Below are 22,840 nucleotides of genomic sequence, written 5' to 3'. Positions count from 1 at the left end.
GAATTCAAACTTGTATGAACTAGGTTTATAAGGTTAACATGCAAATAAGGGGGTAAAGTTAAATTCATTTGACAACAGCAAACATTATAAATGTATGCTACTATCTTGCTGAACAGAAGACTCGGGAAAACCACAAATATAACAAAACACAACATTAAGCTTAAAAACAAAGAATCTGGAAGTAATTTTACAGTGGTTGAAGTTATCCACCAAATGCTTAATGACCACAAAATGTTTCTGCATCTAAAACTAAAAGAATTATAGGGAGCTGGGAATACATGTTAGATACTAACGATCTTCAAGCTTTGAAGATGTCATTGCATGAAGAAAATTATGGGAAACACTGTTCCCGATAATTACGTACACCCTTAGTGTAACATATGGAGATCACTGTCTCCGATATAGACACTGTGGTAGGCAAAAACTACCTTGTTCTTTATACATTATGGAAGACACTGCTCCCGATAATGTGAGTTAGGTTTGTGACAAAGGTACTGGAAATTTTGCAAAATTCGAATTAAAGTTACACCTTGGAAAAATTGAGCTGTAAAATTTTGCACATAGGCATAGGATCACAGCCTTTAAGTGACATTAATTTATAAGTTGGTCACAATTCACTGCACTTAAGAGAACTGCCATTTTTTTCTGGTTAGCTAAATAGAAATCTGATTTGATTAGCACTGACTAATTAATTCTTCTCCAAGACTTAGCTTATAATTTTATTTGGCTTGCGGCTGTTTTCTAACACTCTCAAGTGTTGACCATAAATGCAAAACTTCCAGTATCTGTTGGGTTTTACTAGCAGATGCTGCTTTTATTTAAAAAAAAAAAAACGACAGTATAACTGTCATAATTATGGAAGGCACTGCTTCCGATAATTATCTTCTATAAAAAAAACACCATTTATAGTGAACTCTGTCACTGATAAATAAACAATAAATATCTCAGTGCCAAAATGACAGGAAGCTTTACCAAAAACTTAACACTTTGGCCAAAATTTGGCAGTGTGTTCTTTAAAGTCTGACAAACTGAGTTTGAAATTAAACACCGAAAACTGGCTCTCCTTCAAAATACCTTGGAAAAAACAAAAAACAAAATAAAGTTCTATGGGACAAGCAACAGAGGAAAAGAAAATACACTAGGTCTTTGGCTTCTGGTCTCCTCTTTTCATAATCTTGAGGTTAACACATTAAGGCCTCACTCCTGCGCTAAACAGTTGAACATCATTTTATGCAGCTGAAGGATCTCTATTTCAGACCCTCAGCTGGCAAGAAAACAAGTTCTGACTCTTCTGAAAGTGAACTGTTTTGCTTGGGGATGTGGAAACCAGCCTGTATCCTCTTAAAGAAGGCAGAGGTCTCATGTGGAGAGGAAAGCCTTACAACCCGGTATCTCCTTTCCAGCACTGAATGAAGATGGAGGACACACTGAGCTACCACTTTCCACCCTCAGCAGAGAGCACCTTCCTCCTCCAATTCCAGTGACACCAGTTCATGTGTGTATCTTAGGATTTAGAGCAATAGTTCACCTAACTGGTTCTGACTTTTTCACAACTGTAACAGGAAAGAGGCAGTTACCATTACAAAGCACTTAAAATTCTAGAGATAATTGGAGAAAATATTCTACCATGAATATTTTTAAGTGGTTATTCACTTTAACTTGAAGTGCAAGTACCTACCCTGTATGAAAAGCTGCTGCCTAAAGACATCTAGTAGTACCAAGATGACTGGGTAGAATTATAACAAATTAAGTTTTGTACCCCTACTGAAAATTTAGCACAACCAGCACAAGTCTAGAAAACCACATTACCCTGATGTTCTTATGATAGGTTATGAGTATCACATTTAAAATTCATTGTCAATGTCCCAAATGTCACCAGAGAGGGCATTTGCAGCTCCCTGAATAGTCCAAGTTGCTAGAGCCAACTGATTTTTCAATAGTGTTTGATTAAAAGCACTGCTATTTTTCTGACGCAGCTTTAAGTGCTCTACTAAAGCTGACAGGGTGTGAGAGCCAGAGCCCCAGAAGATATGTCGGAATGGAGACTCTCTCGGAGATACATAGGGTGAAAGGAAGTGATATTCCACCTATGAAAACAAAACATACAAGAGCTTACACAGTGCTGTAACTTTTGTTGTGAGGAAACGACCTGATATAGTAAAACAACTGTCGTCTCATTTTAAATGTTAAAACTTCCCCGAATCTAAGAATGTTGAGAACCAGGCTACTAATCTTCCAATGTTTAATTTTCAAACTGTCAATTCCTTTGTAAATTCTAACTGCCCTGAGCTGGTTTTAAAATTGGAACCTATATATGAAAGGTTTACAAGTTTCTACTATGATAGTCTTCTGCTTCTTCCAAGCAGACTTAAGTTTATAAAAGCAGCTGAGGACTGAATTAAACAAATACAGAGAAAATGACAACTAAAAGTCATTACTGATCCCTTCTTTTAAATGTTTTTAAAGGGAGTTCCTGTGGTGTAGGTCACAGATGCAGCTCGGATCCAGCGTTGCTGTGGCTCTGGCGTAGGCCAGCAGCTACAGCTCCGATTAGATCCCTAGCCTGGGAACCTCCATATGCCGTGGGAGTGGCCCAAGAATCGGCAAAAAAAGACAAAAAAAAAAAAAAAGTTTTTAAAGCCTAAAAAAATTAATACTAGGTGAAATGTCTTTTTAATTTCCAGTATAGGTATGTTGACTTTTTATCTTGCTAATAAGTAATATTTAAAATTTGTGCTGAGGAGTTCCCACCATGGTGCAGTGGTTAACGAATCCGACTAGGAACCATGAGGTTTCAGGTTCAATCCCTGGCCTTGCTCAGTGGGTTAAGGATCCAGCATCACCATGAGCTGTGGTGTAGGTCGCAGATGCAGCTCAGATCCTGTGTTGCTGTGGCTGTGGCGTAGGCTGGCGGCTACAGCTCCGGTTCGACCCCTAGCCTGGGAACCTCCATATGCCATGGGAGTGGCCCAAGAAATGGCAAAAAGACAAAAAATAAAATAAATAAATAAATAAATAAATAAAATTTGTGCTGAGCTTGGAATACTTGCCATGGCACAATGGGTTAAGAATCTGACTGCAGCAGCTTGGGTAGCTGTGGAGGTGCAGGTTCGACCCCAAGCCTGGCAGAGTGGGTTAAAGGATCTGGCATTGCCAGAAGCTTTAGCATGGGTTGCAGCTGTGGCTTGGATGCAATCCCTGGCCCAGGAACTTCCATATGCTGTAGGTGTAGCCATAAAATGGAAAGAAGAAAAAAAAAAATTTGTGCTGAATTCCAAAGCAGCAAAGGATTCTAGGGTCCTGAAATTATCACTCCACGTTTTAGAAATAGATTTACCAATTAAAAATGAACACTTGAGTTCCTTCTCTTCTGAGGGTACTTACTTTCATGATACGGTCATTGATTTCCCTCATGACAAATTTGTCTCTTGTCTCTACATTCCTATAATCTGATGTTAGTCTAGACGTAGCACGGAAGAAGTCTCCACGAGCAGAATACAGCCACTGCAGACTCAGACCCATCTCCTGAAGCAGAAAGACATTAAATTCACTATTAGACACTGTATTTCTTAGGATGTCATTCTGTATACCTTTCTTTCTTTTTTCTTTTTCTTTTTTCATGGCTGCACCGAAAGTATATGGCAATTCCCGGGACAGAGACTGAATCCAAGCCACAGCTGCAACCTGAGCCACTGCAGTCAGATTCTTAACCCTCTGCACCAAAGCAGGAACTCCTATGACCTTTCTAAATTTAGGTGTAGTAACTAAAATGGCTCTGATAAAAGGGGGTGACTCACAGACAAGCTCCAACACTCAGCGAAAGCTAGACTTAAGCATCTTATACAAGAGGTCCCAAACTGCATAAACTAGAATAATACACTCAGCAGAGTACAGTTATCCACTCTTAGTCTCATGAGAAAACCGTCCTCATAAAGAAATTTAACACCATTTACTTAGTAAAAGTACATAATTCTGTGAAGTATGGTCTTTCCATCTGAATTTCCCTTTAGTGGCAAACTTCAAACATTTCTGTTCAGCAAACTTCAGAATCTAGTTATTCTAGTTATTCTGGTAAGCCCTGCTTTCTGATCAGTTACAGTTAGTTTCAAGAAAGCCAATCCTAATAATTGAGGTTTGGTTATCAGAGTTACTTCATTTAAGGGATCTGTTAAATTGACTTCTAGTACCAGAAAAGGCACTTAATAATTTGATGGTATCAAATGTGTGACTATTAGACACAAAGGATCAACGCTAAACAAGACTTTAAGTACTGGCTATGTTCTCTCTCCCTCTGTGTCATCTCTGAAAGGCATATATCGCCCAAACTCACAGGTTCAGAATCATAGTTGAGATGTTTATGTATTCTCTAGGTCCAATCTCTTTATGGGTTGCTTGGAATGTGTGAATGAGAAAAGGCTCAACACCATTTTATTTATGTTTTAATTTCTTCCTTTTCTTTTTTTTTTTTTTTTGCTATTTAGAGCTGTAGTTGCTGGGCTACACCACAGCTCATGGCAACACCTGATCCTTAACTCCCACTGATCGAGGCCAAGGATAGAACCTGCAACCTCACAATTACTAGTCAGATTCATTTCCACTGTGCCACAACAGGAACTTCTCAGTACCACTTTATTTTTTTTGGTCTTTTTAGGGGCGCACCCACGCCATAAGGACGTTCCCAGGCTAGGGGTCCAATCAGAGCTGTAGCTGCCGGCCTATACCAGAACCACAGAAACTTGGGATCCAGGCTGTGTCTGCAACCTACACCACAGCTCACAGCAATGCCAGATCCTTAACCCACTGAGCGAGGTTAGGGATCGAACCCACTTCCTCATGGATGCTAGTTGGGTTCACTAACCACTGAGCCATGACAGGAACTCCAACTCAACACCATTTTAGATTCTACAATACTTACTGTGGTCTATCCTATGTCTATAACCCACAGCCTCCCAACTTCTCTTTTCAAATGAGTTACGGATTCTAAGCAAAATTATACTTCACTTTAAAACATACTTTGGCCACCAATCATGTCTTTCCAGAACCAGCTAAACATTATTCTTCAAACCGCTTGATACTTCAGCAGTAAGAACCTTATTGTAATTAATGCTCACCCTTATGTCAACTCTGAATTGGTTCATTTCCCTCACAAATGAAAGTATTTTGTCATTATACATCTCATAGTTCAGGTTCAATTCAAAATCAATGGTAAGTTTAATCACAAGATGACCAGCCACTTCGGCTGCTGCACGTGCCATTCTGTTCAACTGAGGAACCCTCTTACTCAGGACGTCATAGGTATCCATGGTAGTACCCAGATAAGGGTAATCTGTGTCCTGGAAAACAAAGGCACATTAATGTACTCAGGTGGGTTATAAGACGAGGAGCCTCACACTCTAGTTTCCCCATCAAGGTAACAGTAATTGTAATTCTTCCTTTGCTTCTAACATATTCCTATTCCAACTTTATCTCATATCCACCACTTTAAGAAGACACCACTTTTACTAGTTCCTCTGAACCTGACCTACTCCTAGAATGACTACTTTCTTCTAGGTTCTACAGAATTCCTGTTCTCTCACATCATAGAGCCTGAACAAATTTCTAGCCAAATTCCTTGAGGTTGTATCCTTTGTTCTCTTCCCTGAGAAGTTTGGCCTATCTTAGTGAAGAAAGAGGAGAGCAAGCATGAGATGTACTTTGATTATCAATGTTGCTTTTAAACAGAAATTTAACCTCTTCCTAATGGTGCAGCATTCATCCATTCATACGTGTTACCTTTCTAACAAGAATGTTTGATGCTCACAAGAACGTCTATGTTCATTACACAACTTGAGTAACTATTTCTTCAACTCTATTGCCTACCACTGTCCTTAGTACCATTCATACTGTTGCTCTAGCAGAAAGTCAAGGGAATTCTGGCTATGTTTATCTCTAAATCCAGATCTTTCATCACTCCCTCACTTCAGGCCTTTCCCGCCCTAGTCCCAGGCTAAACTACCAGTGATAAGAAGTCTAGGAAGGACTTGGCCTCTACTGGATCAACAATTTGATGCCAAAGTCAACAGCTTCCACCCTGAGCCCCACCCCCATACTAACTCTGGGATGTCCTCACACCTTGGAAGAGCCTGCTAAAGAGCTGGTTTTCCAACTCTAGCACAGAAGCCTTCATAATTCTTTTTATTCTGCCTGGTTTTCAGCCTTCTCACTGGCTCTTGTAACAAGCCCATCTTGGTTTCCTACAACTTAATTCAAAGATCTGTCTCTTAAAAATCTTACCTGTTAGGTTTTTGTGCTTTGAACTATAAGCCCTGCTTAAGAGACTTAACATCTCAGGACAAACATTTACTACCATATTTCAACAGGTATCAAGAGCAGCATTATCCAGTAGAACTTTTCTTTTTTTTTTTTTTTTTTTTTTGGTCTTTTTGCCATTTCTTGGGCCGCTCCCGTGGCATATGGAGGTTCCCAGGCTAGGGGTCCAATTGGAGCTGTAGCCACCAGCCTATGCCAGAGCCAGCGCAACTCGGGATCCGAGCCGCATCTGCGACCCACACCACAGCTCACAACAACACCGGATCCTTAACCCACTGAGCAAGGCCAGGGATCGAACCTGCAACCTCATGGTTCCTAATCAGATTCATTAACCACTGAGCTATGACAGGAACTCCTAGAACTTTCTTTTTGAAGGAAATATTCTATACCTGCATGTTCAATAGGCAGCCTTGTTAATAAAAAATCATCATACATAACCTAAGAAGTTTTAGCAAATAAATTCAAATGCTAAGCTAACAATTCTATGTGAAGACTGATAATAAGGAAAATTATGATAATTGCACTTAGATAACTTGTTTGTTTGTTTTTAGGGCTGTACCTGCAGCACATGGAAATTCCCAGGCTAGGGATCGAACTGTAGCTGTGGATGCCAACCTACACCACAGCTCACAGCAACACCAGATCCTCAACCCACTGAGCGAGGCCAGGGATCAAACCTGCATCCTCAGGGATACTAGTTGGGTTCATAGCCTAATGAGCCACCACGGGAACTCCCTAGATAACTTCTTAAAACATACTCAGCACTCAAGGAAACTTGGTCTCAAACCTGAAGGTCTAAGATATAATGCTACGGTGTTCTTCAGACTTACCTCACAAAAACAGAAAGAAACTGCTGGGATTCCAGAATATGCAAGGAAAGGGAAAGCAGCATCATCAAAAGAAAGTTTCTCACTGCAAGGAAAGGAAGAATGTCTTTAGAAAGTTTTCAAAGAACAGACTATACTACATGAAACCCTACCCTACCCCCAAGTAAATTCTTAAATTGAATCTCTCTGCGTAGTAGAGGTTAACTCACTGCAAGCTTATGTTTAAACCTCTGCTACTCAGGTGCTACTGAGTGACTCTGCTTTTCTATTAGCTGTTCACTTTTCTCAACTTACACTTTGTTGATCCAGTTGCTGTCTCGATACAGAGACTGCCCAGTAACTGGATTTTTTACCTGTAAAATAAGAAATTAATCAACCAATAAAACAAACCCTTTGATTGACTTATTCAAGCTAGTGATTTATTCAGGCTAGTCACATGTTTTCCTCTATAAACATTTATAAAAGATATTAAATTTTTATATCTTCTTGAAAAAAAACTCCTTTAAGACAGTTAAAACAATCTCAAATTTCTGAAGTTATTCCCATTAGGCCCATGCTGTTAGTTCTTTTAGTAATAATGAAGAAAAAAATGTTTTCCTTCTTAATATTTTTAAAGGTGGCTTCACAATTTTAAAAGCCCTCTCTTGCCTTCATGATAGGCCTATCTTGTTTTTGGTTTCTTCCTTCATAGCCCCTTTTATACTACTGCCAGCACATTACTGCCCTGTTGGGGACCATGTAGTAATCCCTGGTTTCCCATGGCATTAAGTTCAAGTTCCCTGAACCTTGCTTCTCTCCATCTTGAGTCACTCTACTATATAGTCTCTAATCCCATCAGGCACATCTGATTCCTCCCTCATTTAAAACTACCGTCAATCACATGTCTGTTTTTAGTCAATGGGTATTTCATCTGGCCTTCTAATTTGAGTCTTGGGTATGGGTCAAGATCATTTAGACCTTCTTTAACATTCTGACTCTACAGACAACCCTCGGTGGGCACCCACAATACAGCTGAGGCCTCATGGAATTCTGCTGTATAATTCTACAGACTACACGCTGTTTGCGGTCAGAGCCTTCATATACCACCTCCCTCAGAAGGCTTGGGGTAAATAAGCTGAAAGCGTGATTTTAATGCTGCTAGGGAATTTATTCTAAATTCCTGTTAATGGTTACTTATAAAGGTTTAAATAGCAAAGTTTTCCATCTTAATTTTTGTCTAATTTACATGAAATTTTCATAATTAGGTATACACTCACATCTTGCATCATTTTCTCAATAAGCGAATACAACAGTGGGCTGGCGGAAACCTTGAAGTTGCTGGTACCTGCAAAGAGATTATTTTAACATTTCTCCTCTAGTCAAACAATTTTCACATTGCTACTGCTATAACTAAAACTACTTGGCAAACAGGAAGACAAGCTAGATCAGTGGTATTATCCTCTTAATTAAGTAGACAAAAAAGTGATCGAGGAGACAAGCTCTTTAGTGACTGCTAACCCTAATTTCACTCAACTGAAACTCTGACACCTTCAGTTTGCATATTTAATGTTAATGATTTATTTTGGGGAGGTACCTTTCTGGTTCACCCATGTTAGGGGTAGTCATCTCTTAGCTACATTACTATATTCAATACATTCTGCTGCAAAGATAAAATGGGAATAATGACTAATAAAATCTAGTTTAACTCCTTCCCTTCCATGTAGACATTTCATTTTTCCCCAGTTCATTCAGACAGTTTATCCACTGCCTAAATCTGTACTTTAAATAACACCAATCTCTCTTAGAAGTTTATCTTGTATTTCTACCCATGATGCCACAATCTAGCAAGATGTGAATTACTAAGAAGTACCATTCTATTGGTATGGTTTAGCTCCTTCAGGACCAAAGTAGAGGGAGTTCCTGTTGTGGTGCAGTGGTTAACGAATCCAACTAGGAACCATGAGGTTGCGGATTCGATCCCTGGCCTTGCTCATTGGTTTAAGGATCCAGCATTGCTGTGGCTGTGGCGTAGGCTGGCGTCTACAGCTCCAATTGGACCCCTAGCCTGGGAACCTCCAGATGCTGTGGGAAGCGGCCCTAGAAAAGGCAAAAAAAAACCCCCAAAAACCTCAAACAAACAAAAAAAACAAAGTAGAGAACTAATGGTTCTTAAACTCTTGTGCATCAGAACCACCTGGAGCACTTATTAGAACACAGTTTGCTGGACCCTATGCTCCAGATTCTGATTCAAAAGGTCTGGCATAAGATCTGAAAGTCTGCCTTTCCAACAGCTCCAAGGTGATCTTGATGCTGCTAGTCTGGAGCTACATTACGAACCATTGCTGTAGACAAGGCAATCTGCACCCATTCTATAACTTCATGCACTATTTAAGAGAACACTAAGTCAATCTTTTGATCTGGTTATGCCTAACTGTAAACTGTAAAAAATAGTAAGTGCTGCTTTAGAGTTTCTTCTGCTGTTTCATAAGTATTTTATAAACTCATAAACAGCTAATGAAAAGACACTTACCAAGAACAGCTTTATCCAGATTAATATAAGTGAAAGCCTTTAAATGCAAGGAGGAAAGGTATCCCTATGAGAGAAGGACAAATATTAATGTATTAATATGTACTAATCTAATTATCAAAGACAATAGCTATTAATAGAGATTTCTGTTTAAATTTGGAGTCTATAGATTCTACTGAAACTAAATACACAAAGGCAAAAATGGTAAAATCAAATCTAAAAGCATGGTTTCTGTGGGTTTTCTACAGCTTAAGCCAATACAAGTTTGAGTGCCCATTCTGGGTTTAGATAATATATAGAAAATACCTCTAGCCATTCAGTGGCACCAATAGCTCCAAAATCTCCAGCACTCCAGCTGGCAAAGACAATGCTTCTGCTGGGTTTAAACTGACCTAACAAACAAGAAAAAGTCAGTTTTATCTTGGGAACGGTTAAGATGAAATCAGAAACTTCAAATTCAAGTCTGCAGATCCCCAAATTTTTATTTTCCTTTTGTGACCTCAGGTGAAAGAACAACACCAACAAAAGGAATAGAAATAAAATTTGAAAGTAATATAAAAGGATAGATCATTTGCAAGCAAGATCATAAGTACACAGGAGGAACCAGCTTACTCGACCTCACTCTTCTATGCCTCCATCCTTTGAGTCCCTTAACTTCTAGACCAAGACATATTTGAAATCAGAGAATCTTCTTTGAAAACTATTTGCTTAGAGGTAAGTCACTTAAAACACTAGATTAAACACAACTCTGTTATGAGGTAGAATGAAAACTCACCAGTTTAGGAAAGAGTGAGTTTTCAGAGAAAGTACATTAATGAGGGCTCTTTTGAGAGCCACCACCCTCCTTTCTTCCTCCTTCCCTGGGTATGTATTCTTCTGCATTAATGTACTTTTGTATAAAAGTTAAGCACTGAAACTTAGCCTATGATTTAAAGATTCAAGAATTTGACGGGGGTTTGCATGTGTGGGTTGGCAGGTGTACAGAAGTGGTAAGTACCATGGGAGAAAGGCTTCAAAGCAAGCCTTTCTTATTGAAACATATATATTCATAAATCAAATATATAGATACATATTCTATAATATATATTATCCAACTATATGTATATTATCATATATATTTATAAATCAAATATATAGATATTCTATAATATATATTATCTAACTATATGTATATTGTCATTTTATAACAAAACTATAAAACATTAGTACAGATATACTGCTTGCTTTTAAATAGATTCCTTAGGGACCATGTTAGATTTGCTGTATCACTCTGGATATGTCACATTAAGAATTTAGGGCCCAGGAGTTCCCGTCGTGGCGCAGGGGTTAACGAATCTGACTAGGAACCATGAGGTTGCGGGTTCGGTCCCTGCCCTTGCTCAGTGGGTTAACGATCCGGCGTTGCCGTGAGCTGTGGTGTAGGTTGCAGACGCGGCTCGGATCCCGCGTTGCTGTGGCTCTGGCGTAGGCCGGTGGCTACAGTAGGCCGGTGGCTACAGCTCCGATTCAACCCCTAGCCTGGGAACCTCCATATGCCGCGGGAGCGGCCCAAGAAATAGCAACAATAACAACAACAACAACAACAACAACAAAAAGAATTTAGGGCCCAGAGTTCCTGTCATGATTCAGCAGTAACAAACCCAACTAGTATCCATGAGGACGTGGGTTCAATCCCTGGCCTCACTAAGTGGGTTAAGGATCCAGCACTGCCGTGAACTGTGGTGTAGGTCGAAGATGTGGCTTGGATCCTTTGTGGCTGTGGCGTAGGCTGGCAGCTGCAGCTCCAATTTGACCCCTAGCCTGGGAACTCCATATGCTGTGGGTGTGGGCCAAAAAAAGAAACAAAAAAAAGAAAAAAGAATTTAGGGCCCAATATAATGCCTTCTAGTGTCTCAAACTGATAATACCCAGTACAGTGAAGACACTGCACAGAAAGCTGTTGCAAAGTCAAAGGCAGATACAACAAAAGACAATCTGCTTTGTACTTAAGAATTTAAGGTCTAGCACAAGTGAACCATAAAAATATAGGCAATATTTTAACATTCAGTACATATAGCACATAGATGTTCAAGTTCTCAAAATTTGTACCCTACCTTTTATGACCATGTCGGAGAGTATCTGGGCAAGGTTCAATAGGAGACTTGTTCCTACACTGGACTTTGCAGCTCCAGGACCCCAGGCATCCCTCTGGGCCCCTACTATAACATAGCGATCTTAATTTAAAACAGAAAAGAAAGAAAAGAGAAATTATGTAATCAAGTTTTAAATAGTTTTCTAATAATGAACTAGAATAAGCACTTTATTAGAAGGGTAAAGATGCATTAAGGGTAAGAAAGCCTTGCTTCAGATCTGACTTAAGACTCCAGGGGTTTAAAAAAAAGATCACATGACAGTACTACTCTTTTTTCTTACTAGTATTGCTACTTTTTTCCATATTTCCATTTAAGTTTTGACTGTATATTTGTGCTAATTGTCTAATAAACACTAAAGTCCAAATGATATAACTATCTGATTGCATTCAAATGGATAAATTGGCAAACTACAGCCTGCACACCCATTCATTACCAACTGTCTATGGCTGTTTTCATGCTACAGTGGCAGAGGTGAAGAGCTGCAACAGACTGTATGGCCTGCAAAGTGTTTCTTCTTTTCTCCTTAAGGAGAAATTTGCTTACCTATGGTTTATTCAATAACTTAAAAGAGATTTTCTAGTCATAATGGTGAGTTTTTAACAAGTTAATTTCCTAGGCTCTTATTACCTCCCAATAAAACTGACACCTGAACAGTTCATTTCAGGATAGATAAGATTTAGCATTTCACAAAGCCAAGCCAATCGGACTTCCTGCACTGCCTCCCCCTCTGGCCACATCCTTAAGAATGAGGAAAATGGGGGTGGGTGGGAAAACAACCCAAGGGTCTTTACCTGGTTCTTCAAAGCCCTTAATAACTCCAAAGATGTTAAGAATTTTTATCTCTTTCAGCACATTGTTCACAGTGAGCTTCACATTCTTACTTGGTGAGGACACCAGTTTGCATGGAAAGTCTGTTCTCCAAGTAAGAGGACAATCTTGTTCCATATTTCTAGAAGTAGGAAACAGAAGTCAGAGTTCTGAGTTACTGTTACTTCCCCTCAAGTTTCCAAAATCAGTCCTTCTTACTGGCCAGTGAAGTTCTAGGTTAAGAGGACATATAAAAAGAACATAACAAAATTACACTCACTAGTGGCAGACATTTGTGTTTTACTCTGATCTGCAGGCAGTCATTTGAAAATCATGAGTTCCTTCCTAGTTTAACCAATGCTTTTTTTAAAAAATGCATTTTATTACATAGCCTCAGCTGATGACTGCTTTTTCTGCCAGAGACAAAGCTATAGTTTACATCTGAAACAGATACCAAGATGGACTCAAAATGAAGTTCTTATATAAAAGTCCACTAATATATCTGCTTCCTAACTCTCTCCACTAAGAAGGGTAAACATTCTTATTTCAGTTATAAAAGAAGATACTCATCCTGCTGGTAGTTAGATATCTCCCCATTATCCAAACAATGCCTGCTCTAAAAGGCTTACTTACATAAATATATGAAAACATTATTACTCCCCAACTACACAAGAAAAAGACAGGGGCCTGGCTTCACAAGTTAAGAAAGACTTGTCGGGCGGTAGGAAGAATTAGCTGATTCTAAGTTTTGTTTAGTGAATAAGAACCACCTATTACAAAAACCTCTTAGATGCCATATTAATAGTCACAGAGGATTTTACAGAGTCCTTATGTGTAGGTGGCTCTTCATTTGATACCAATAATCCTGCTAAGAGAATATATTTTGACTATCCAATTAACTCAAAGAAAATCATCAGTGGGGTTAACTTGTTCAATGGCACATAGCAAATAAATACTCACAAGAGTGTTTGAAACTAGACCGACATCCCATGCCAATACCTAGTGGGAAATATATCCAGATCAAGGTAAAAACTAATGACATGTATTCTAATTAGACTGGGTAATATTTTTATTGTCATATTTATTTTTTTATTTATTTTTGTCTTTTTAGGGCTGAACTCATGTGCATGTGGAGGTTCCCAGGCTAGGGGTCAAATCGGAGCTGTAGCCGCCAGCCTCTACCAGTCACGGCAACACAGGATCTGAGCCGCGTCTGCGACCTACACCACAGCTCATGGTAACACTGGATCCCTAACCCACTGAGCGAAGCCAGGGATCGAACCCATGTCCTCATGGATGCTAGTTGTGCTCATTAACTACTAAGCAATGACAGGAACTCCTAGACTGGGTAATTTTTTTTTTTTTTTTTTTTGTCTTTTTTTGCTATCTCTTGGGCCGCTCCCACGGCATATGGAGGTTCCCAGGCTAGGGGTCCAATCGGAGCTGTAGCCACCGGCCTACGCCAGAGCCACAGCAACGCGGGATCCGAGCCGCGTCTGCAACCTACACCACAGCTCACGGCAACGCCGGATCGTTAACCCACTGAGCAAGGGCAGGGATGGAACCCGCAACCTCATGGTTCTTAGTCGGATTCATTAACCACTGCGCCACGACGGGAACTCCTGTTTTTAAAGAGGGATACTGATACATTAGGGAGGATATCCAGAAGGACTAATTATGACTATAAAGCATCTGGAAACTATCATGAGAACTGAGGATAGTCAATCCATAGACAAACTTGAATCATTCTGTTGCTATAAGGAAAATCCAGAACTAATGAGTACAGGGAATAAAATTTCACTTCAATATGAATTCTAATAGATCTTCTCCAATAATTGAATGGGTTGCCATAGGCAACAAAATGCTTTACCATAGGAACTACTTAAGCAGAAGCTATGCCGGGAATATTATACCAGGAATTCACTGGGTAGATCAAACAAGGACTCCTTGGGTTTATAAATCTAATGTCTATTATTAAGATCACTTTATGGAGGAAAAATTTCATTTTCAGCTACACCAAGTTAACAGCTAACCATCCCCAAAGGATCCCAAATGTGGAAAAATACAGCCAGTTGTTTTAAGGTGTTATCAAATCAACTTAAACAGATTATTACTTCTCCCTAAGCATCAAACATGACCCTGCAAGACAGTGTTCAAATAAGAACTTACCCAAATAGCTTTTCTGCACCAGCTCTGGAAATTGTTTGCACAGGTATGTTAGGCAATCCTGATGACTGAGAGGGTGGAAACTGAGTATGATTGAAAGAAGGGAATCCAGGTGTGTACGGGTCACCTGTTCCTAGATGAGCCTAGTAAATAAAAGGCATTTATTCAAGAAATCCCTATAACATTGAAATTCACTATAAGGCTATAACCTAAGTTTATTAGCACTTTATTGAAAGTCTGAGTGGTTCTACAGTATGTGACTCTTGTTTTTATATGGCATGTGCCAAATTCTCAATTCAAGATACTACTGATAAAGTGCTTTTAGCAATAAGTAGTAATTAGGTCTCAAAGTCATGTAACCCATTGTCTCATTTACTGTTAAAACTTTCCAAGGGGAAAAAAAGTATTTAAGGAAGGCACAGTTCCATTAATGTAGATGGAATCCAGTGATAACTTGGAGACCTCAATAGCTCATTTACTCAAGAAATAAAAACTCACATGTCCAAAAACTGGAACATCTGCATTGATGATAGGAAAGTTAGCCCGGTCCATGTATATCAAGACACCAATTGCATCTAAACTTTGAGCATTTGCCACCTAAAGAAAAACATGTAAAGTTCAGAAAATGAAGAGCCCATCAACCAAAATTAGAATACATACTGGAATTATAATGAAAGACAAAGGGTTACAGGAAACTATACCAATACTCCCAATGTTTCAAACAGCTAATATGGTTAGAAAAAAAAATACTTGCTTAAAATTTAAACATTTTATAAAAAAAAATTTTTACTGAAAATTTTTTCTTTCTTTTTAGGGCTAGGAGTCAAAATGGAGCTACAGCTGCTGGCCTACGCCATAGCCATAGCAATGCCAGATGAGAGCTGCATCTGTGACCTATGCCGCAGTTGGCAGCAACACCAGATCCTGAGCTCACTGAACAAGACCAGGGATCGAACCACATCCTCAAGTTCTTAACCCGCTGAGCCACAATGGGAACTCCCCTTAACTGAAATTTTTATCAAGAAAATTGTAGATTCATTTGCAGTTTTAGGAAATAATACAGAGATCCATTTTGTAAACTATGTTCAGTTTCTCCCAGTAGTCAGATTTTGCAAAACTATAGTAAATGTAACAACCTGAATATTAACATTGATACAATACAGTCCACCAGTATTATTCAGATTTCCCCATTTTACTTACACCCATTTGTGTGATTTAGGTTCCAACCAGTCAAAATACTGAATAGTTTTACTATCACAAAGATCCTTCCCATTGCCATTTGATATCCACACCCACTTGCTCCCCACCCTCAACTCACTGCAACCACTAATCTCTTCTCCATTTCTAAACTGTTTAGCTTTTTGAGGATATAAAATTTTTGAAATGACAGAGTTAACAGCATGATCCAGCAATCTCACTCCAAGGTAGACCCACAAGAGAATCAAAATATATAGTCACATAAAAACTTGTAAATGAATGTTTACTGCAGTGTTCTTTGAAAAGCCAAAAAGTGGACATATCCCAAATGTCTATCAACTCATGAGCAGACAAGCAAAATGTGGCATATCCACACAGTAGCACAGTGTTCAGCCAAAAAAAGGAATGAAGTACTACTGATTAATGCTACAACACGGATAAACCTTGAAAACATTATGCTAAGTAAAAAGAAGCCAGTCACAAGAGGCAACATATTGTATGATTCCATTCATATGAAATGTCCAGAAAAGGCAAATCCAGAGAAACAGAGAGTATATTAGTGATGGCCAGGGACTAGGAGGAGAAGGGAATGGGGAGTGACTACTAAAGGGTATGGGGTTTCTTTAAGGGATAATGAAAATGTTCTGGAATTAGATCATGGTGATGGTTGCATAATCTGTGAATATACTAAAAATGGAAATGTACACTTTAAAGGATGAATTTTATGGTATGTGGATTGTATCTCAATTTAAAAAGTAAAAAAAAAAAATATGGCTATACAACAAAACTCTAGAGGAGAGTTCAAAAGATAAAATAATAAAGTCATCCACGACAACTACTTGATACGTTCCATTCTAGGCCCCTGTATGGATTAACTTTTAATTTTCCTCTTTATAAAACAGTTACACCTGTTATATATATATATATATATATAAAACTCAGTTACACAGACCCAATTTAAATTTCTTTCAAGTAATTTTTTCACATTTTTTTAAATAGTTCCGTTCCATCATGGTTTATCCCAGGAGACTGATATAGTTCCATGTGCTATATAGTAGGACCTCGCTGTCTATCCATTCACTTAAGCATTTCTCATCATTTCATTTTCATTGAAAGACAACAGCCACAAAATACTCCCAAGTTGGAAGTATTTATAACTTTAGATAATTGGAACTTACCTGGTTTATAGAATACTTTAATAAATTATCAGGTATGAGAGTTTAAGACTGATGGTTTTCAAACTGCAATAGTATTGTTAATACTATTTAGGAGTTCCCGTCGTGGCACAGTGGTTAACGAATCCGACTAGGAACCATGAGGTTACGGGTTTGATCCCTGGCCTCGCTCAGTGCGTTCAGGATCCAGCGTTGCCGTGAGCTGTGGTGTAGTTGCAGATGTGGCTCGGATCCTGCCTTGCTGTGGCTCTGGCGTAGAACAGCGGCCACAGCTCCGATTTGATCTCTAGCCTGGGAACCTCCATATGCCACGGGAGCAGCCCTAGAAAAGGTTAAAAAAAAAAAAAAATACTACTTAGCTAAAGAATGATATGATACCAATGTATTTAATAGCTCACACTTACCTTCTCAGCAAAAGTGATTTTCCCTGCTCTAACAATAACTAGAGATCCATTCACAGGCATTTTTAAATCCTCAAAGTCTTTTTTAGTGCCAAAATTAGCAAAGATCAGTTTACCCTAGAATAAAGACAACAGATTCAATGAGCATTATGGTATTAGAACAGAGTCGGCTACAAAATGATTTTACAGTTCAAACCCAAGAGAGCAAAAAAGGAAGACCAAGGCCCAGAAAAGATACATGAGAATTCTGAAGTCAAAACTGATCAGGGTTAACAGGAATGAAGTCAAGATTTCTGGCCTCCTATATTCATGCCTTTCATTATCCCATGATGCCTTTAATCTAACTGATTATTTACATTTATTAATTTACACTGCTGCAGATATTCTGGGGGAAAGAGAAAGGATAATGAAATATCCTTAAACAAAGAGACATATCAATATAAATATTGGAGGCTAGCCATGGCAGTACCAAATAAATAATGTTCCCACACTTGAACTCCAGACAATGGGGATATACATTAAAAATCAACTGAAGGTGCTGACAGTTCTCCTGCGGCACCACGCGCTAAGGATCTGCCATTATCATTGCAGCAGCACAGGTTTGATTCCTGGCCTGGGAATTTCCATGTGCCACCAGCACAAAAAAAAAAAAAAAAAAAAAAAAAAGATTAAAAGAATCAACCGAAAATTCTGATAAATCTGTCCAAAAATTGTTGCAATAAAATGATTTGCATAGATCAACTTTTAGATATGTATAGACGCTGTCATCCCAGTGTTCCTCAACTCTGTCAGGGTTCAGATGCACAGCTATAAACTGACACTAACAGCCAAATATCTAAATACAGAAAGCTTGCAGGTGAACAAAAACTCTCACTGTTCTTTAGCAGAACAGTCCACCCACCTGCACATCACTGGCTTGTGGGTAGCCAGGAAAAGTGATGCAGCACAGGTAACCAGGAAGAGAACAACCATAGCGCTTCATTTGGCTAGGAAGACATTCTCTAAAGAGACACTTGGCATATAAATATGTAGTTGTCAACCTAAAAAGCCTAGTTAAAGCCATTGTATATAGTTGTTTAGTTTCTGTAGTAGTTTGGCAAAATTTACCTAAATTTTCAAAGATCAAGCATTAAAGAATCAAGCTAAGATTAGATTCCAGACGGGGAAATTATTTTTATCTGTCCCACGTAAGAGGGTATCTGAGATAGGAATTCATTTAATAAATTCTGCCATGTGTCAGGTATAGCCCAAGGCTCTGGAACATAGAAAGTGAAACCAACCCCTAGCCCCTTTGTGTAGCATAGAACAATGAATAATGGCGGGTGTCTTAAGTATCAGGAAGAAAAATAAAGCAAGATAAGGAGAAGTGAGTAGAGGAAGGACATTTTCGATAAGATAATCAAGGAAGACTTCCCTCGGGAGGGACTAGCAAAGAGACTTGCACAAGGCAGGAAAGAAGGCGTGTGAGGTTTAGGGAAGGAATGGACTAGGCAAAGGGAAACGTGGTTTCTATAAAGGCTTTGAGGTGGGAGCATGCTTGAGTCTGTGTCTGAGGAGCAGCAGGGAAGTTAGAGTGGCCAGAACAGAATGAGCAAAGAGGAGAGCAGTAGAATTACTTAGGGCCTTGCTGACCAAGATGAGGACTTGGGATTTTATTTTAACTGTGGCACGGGAGGGTTGACAACAAGAATATCCTATGATCAGTTAAATTTTACAAGTAAATTTACACTAATAACTCCTAAGAACAGTAAACAATGAGTTTTTGAGCCATGTAACGGGGAAAAAGTCTCATGCATGGTTTTGCCTTACTCACAGTAACTGTCGTAGCCTTACTGTATGCCACGTAACCCTCAGGACTCTCCACTGGGTATACCAAGCTGTTGCTGTCCGTATTCACTAAGGTCACCGAGTTTTCAGCATTGCTAAAAAAAAAAAAAGATTAAAATGAAGCTAAGGCATCTTGGGAAGAAAATTAAAAGGCTTTATTACATTTAGCATTCAAATCACATTATTTATTTTGATGGTCTTATAATTAGCACACCTAAAAAGAGCCACTTCTTTTTTTCTTACTTTGTTTTGCTTTGTTTTTAGGGCCTCACCCAGGGCATATGGAAGTTCCCAGGCTAGGGGTCCAATCTGACCTATGGCTGCAGGCCTACACAAGAGCTGCAGCAGCGCTGGATGTGAGCCGCATCTGCAACCTACACCACAGCTCAGGGCAATGCCAGATCCTTAACCCACTGAGCAAAGCCAGGGATCAAACCCACACCTCATGGATCCTAGTTGGGTTCGTTAACCGCTAAGCCATGAAGGGAACTCCTAAAAATAGCCATTTCTATAAAATAAGTTTACCATCTTTCAACATACCTTCCTTTGACTTGAATCTTAACAAAATGTTCATCATGCCAGACTTTGCTGAGTTTAAATTCACGGAATTGATTTTCAATGAAAAAACCAAGGCTTTCATCTTTTTGAGATCCAGCTTCACGAGGGGCATAATCTTCATTCAGCATCCTGAAGGAAAAAAAAATCATTGTTAAATGAACTAAAGTTTAACTTAAACATTGAACTCAAATATAAAGCCATTTGTTGTAAAAGCATAACTCATGAGATGAATTAACTGTGACCCCAAATCCTGGTTTAACCAGATAATCTTAAAAGAAATCAAATTTGTGCCCATATTTGAAGGAACTGATGACTTCAAACTTGTTCAAAAAAAACTTATTTATCTACTGTAAAGCCCCATCCCAATATAATATATCTGCTTAGGGTAGTGTTAGGGGAAATAAGTAGCTTCTAGGATATCTGCTATAAGCACAGTGAAAGATGGTATTATTACTATTGGTGAACTCAAGATGTACAGCTTCAATGTTCATTTACTTTGAAGCTTCCTGAATACTCTGGAAACAAAGCTGCTCTTTGTTCATGATTTTGGAGTTGGAGATAAACTACATTCTCACTTTACCCAGAAATCCTAGTGCACAGTATAGACAAAAGTATTCACCAGATGAAGTAAAATACTAAGATTTCTAATTTAAGACCAAAAGAATTACTATACCATTGAAACCATAGGAAGCTAGCAAAAGGTAAAAGATGATTGGTTTGTTACACAGTTTAGATATGTGTCTAAGGAAGATCTTAAAAATCTTAATGACAGAAACCTTAAGGACAATCAGGGTATGTATTGATTGAGAACAAGAAATAAGATGGGCAGTCAAGTGAGTCCCAAGCTAGAAGATGAAAAAGGCTACTGATGCCCTTGTGGATAGTACCAGGGCTCAGCTTGACTTACAAGGAGTTAAGACGTAAAACCAGAGCAGAAGAAAATCTGACAACAAGCAACACGCTAGGCATTGAGGTTGAACTTGTGAAGTAGCGCAAGCTTACTTGATGGTGCGGGTGAAGTCTGTGGTATCCAATCCCTTTGACAACAGTATTTTGAGGTCTGCCCAAAATAAGCGAGGTGTTTGAGGGAAGTTTTCTGCTTCGAAAGTTTCTGTCTCTTCTGTCTCTGAAGGCTCTGTTGGTACCAGTGTCTTACAATCTGCTTTTGATTCTACACGTTTACAATAGGCCAAGTAGCCAATCATAAATCCTAAGGATAAAAAATTTCAGAGCTGACCTCATAGAATTTCATTGATAATCTATTCCTATAAGAATTGTTAATATTTTCAGGTAACCCTTGAAAATACTGATTTTAATCCAGTTGTAAGTCTATTTGAAAAAATGTATCTCACTTGGTTGATTTTAAACCACTGAATCCATTATAACTTTATTTTAAACGATTACCTTTTCAAAGCAAAGGTACCTTTTCTTCCCAGAAGCCTACCTTGAATCCTCAGGTTGAGCTTCTAGGTTAAAAATATCCTATGCATGTTTCTAGTATAACGTCTGCACATTATACTGAAATGATTCACATGTCTCTCTCCTCCCACCAGGCTAACCACAAAGGCAGGTATAGAATCTTAGCTATCATTGTATTCCTAGGGCCTTGCATACTGACATGTAAACAGGAATGATATATAAATGTTTGCTGAGTTGGATTAACAGACTTCCTAGAGTTGGTGACAAGGAACATTTAAGTTTTGAATCGCCACTCTTACCAATCAAGAAAAAGGTGATTACAGCAATAATCCCATAGCAGACATATCCATTTAGCCTTTTTGGTTTTGCGACACCGATGTGGTTACTCCTTGTGTTGCTGTCAACATTTTCTTCTTCATCTGCTGCTAGCTTCATCTCCACATGACTGTTATCACCATCTACCTGCCGAGCCAGACTAAACCGGGTGTATGACAATGGTTCTCCGCCAAACTAAGATTTTAAAAAAGAAAAGAAAGAAAGAAAAAGCATCATGAAGGCGCTTAAAGGGAATAGGGACATTTAAAGAAAGTTTGGTCAAGCGCTATATTTATTAGTGGATGTGACTTGCTATACTTTCTTAAGGAAAAAGAAGTCTCTTCAAACCAGCATTCTTCCCTGTGCCCAAGTGTCAACAGCAGATGAGGGCTGGAACACACACTGGCCTTGTCTCATCCAGCCTTTTCATTCAGGGTTTCTTTTACAGATGGCTACTGGTATGCATTCTGACCAGTTCTTTCTTTAGTTCATCTTATCTACTCACTCGGCTGAACCCTCTATACCATGCAGCCACACCTTTGGCACATGGAGGCTCCCAGGCTAGGGGTCGAATCAGAGCTGCACCTGCCAGCCCATGAGCCACAGCCATGCCAGATCCTAGCTGTATCTGCGACCCACACCACAGCTTACGGCAATGCTGGGTCTTTAATCCACTGAGCCACGATGGAACTCCACTATGCCCTGAAACTTCTTAAAAGATTTTCCATTGAATTATACCTTTCCTCTGTGGGATGAGTTATACCTCAAGACCACCACTTCAAATGTAAATGAATACCTGATGATAGCTTTGGGTATTATTTCATGCTTACTGGGCAAAAGCCATTCTCGTACATTTCATATTCTTGCAAACTGGTGACAGAGAAATACAACTTAAAATCTTACCAAACTAGAGAATGCTGATCTGGCTTGATCCATCATTCTGAGCTGCCACACAAAAGAACCTAGAAGTAAAATAGAGAATGAATATAATGAGATAAGTTCATTATATCTGTATCAGATTAGTGAAGGCTTTTCATTACCATACTAGATTAAGTATTATACATCAAATTTACTTTTAAGTATATCATCACCTTTCTAGAAAGGATCTTTGACCAATATATTTAGTTTACATGACAATTAAATGTAGTGTGATCCTTAATTAGATCCTGAATTGAGGTGGGGTGAGCGTGGGGACATTGAA

At 38.9% G+C, this 22,840-nt stretch overlaps 1 protein-coding gene and 1 long non-coding RNA gene across 4 annotated transcripts in view; one reads left to right on the top strand and one right to left on the bottom strand.

The window, feature by feature from the left end:
* Positions 1-16,779, top strand: part of LOC146397687 (uncharacterized) — a 95,541-nt gene extending 78,762 nt beyond the window's left edge. For 2 of the 3 annotated variants that reach the window (XR_014824627.1, XR_014824626.1), the window contains 2 exons: positions 10,147-10,356; positions 15,562-16,779. This is a non-coding gene — a long non-coding RNA (uncharacterized LOC146397687). Of the gene's footprint in view, positions 1-10,146; positions 10,357-13,692; positions 13,930-15,561 lie in introns of all 3 variants that reach the window. The other variant, XR_014824625.1, reaches the window with a different exon arrangement.
* On the bottom strand, positions 1,792-22,601 carry TFRC (transferrin receptor; the record flags this gene model as incomplete). Its single annotated transcript, NM_214001.1, is given in 18 exon segments — positions 1,792-2,087; positions 3,385-3,525; positions 5,112-5,333; positions 7,140-7,221; positions 7,431-7,489; positions 8,393-8,460; positions 9,646-9,709; positions 9,949-10,034; positions 11,736-11,855; positions 12,566-12,723; positions 14,751-14,890; positions 15,246-15,344; positions 17,524-17,637; positions 19,334-19,442; positions 19,888-20,034; positions 20,908-21,115; positions 21,624-21,834; positions 22,543-22,601. Coding segments are annotated over 18 exon segments (2,307 nt in total). The 3' UTR covers positions 1,792-1,844.
* Between the last annotated feature and the right edge of the window lie 239 nt (positions 22,602-22,840).

The sequence above is a fragment of the Sus scrofa genome, chromosome 13 (genome assembly GCF_054392235.1).
Source record: "Sus scrofa isolate SSC_HxYL_T2T_F1_AM1 chromosome 13, Sscrofa_HxYL_maternal_Yorkshire_Landrace_v2.0, whole genome shotgun sequence".
Taxonomy (NCBI): Eukaryota; Metazoa; Chordata; class Mammalia; order Artiodactyla; family Suidae; genus Sus; species Sus scrofa.
The sequence above is the reverse complement of the archived record's forward strand: the minus strand, read 5'-3'. Positions and strand labels throughout refer to the sequence as shown.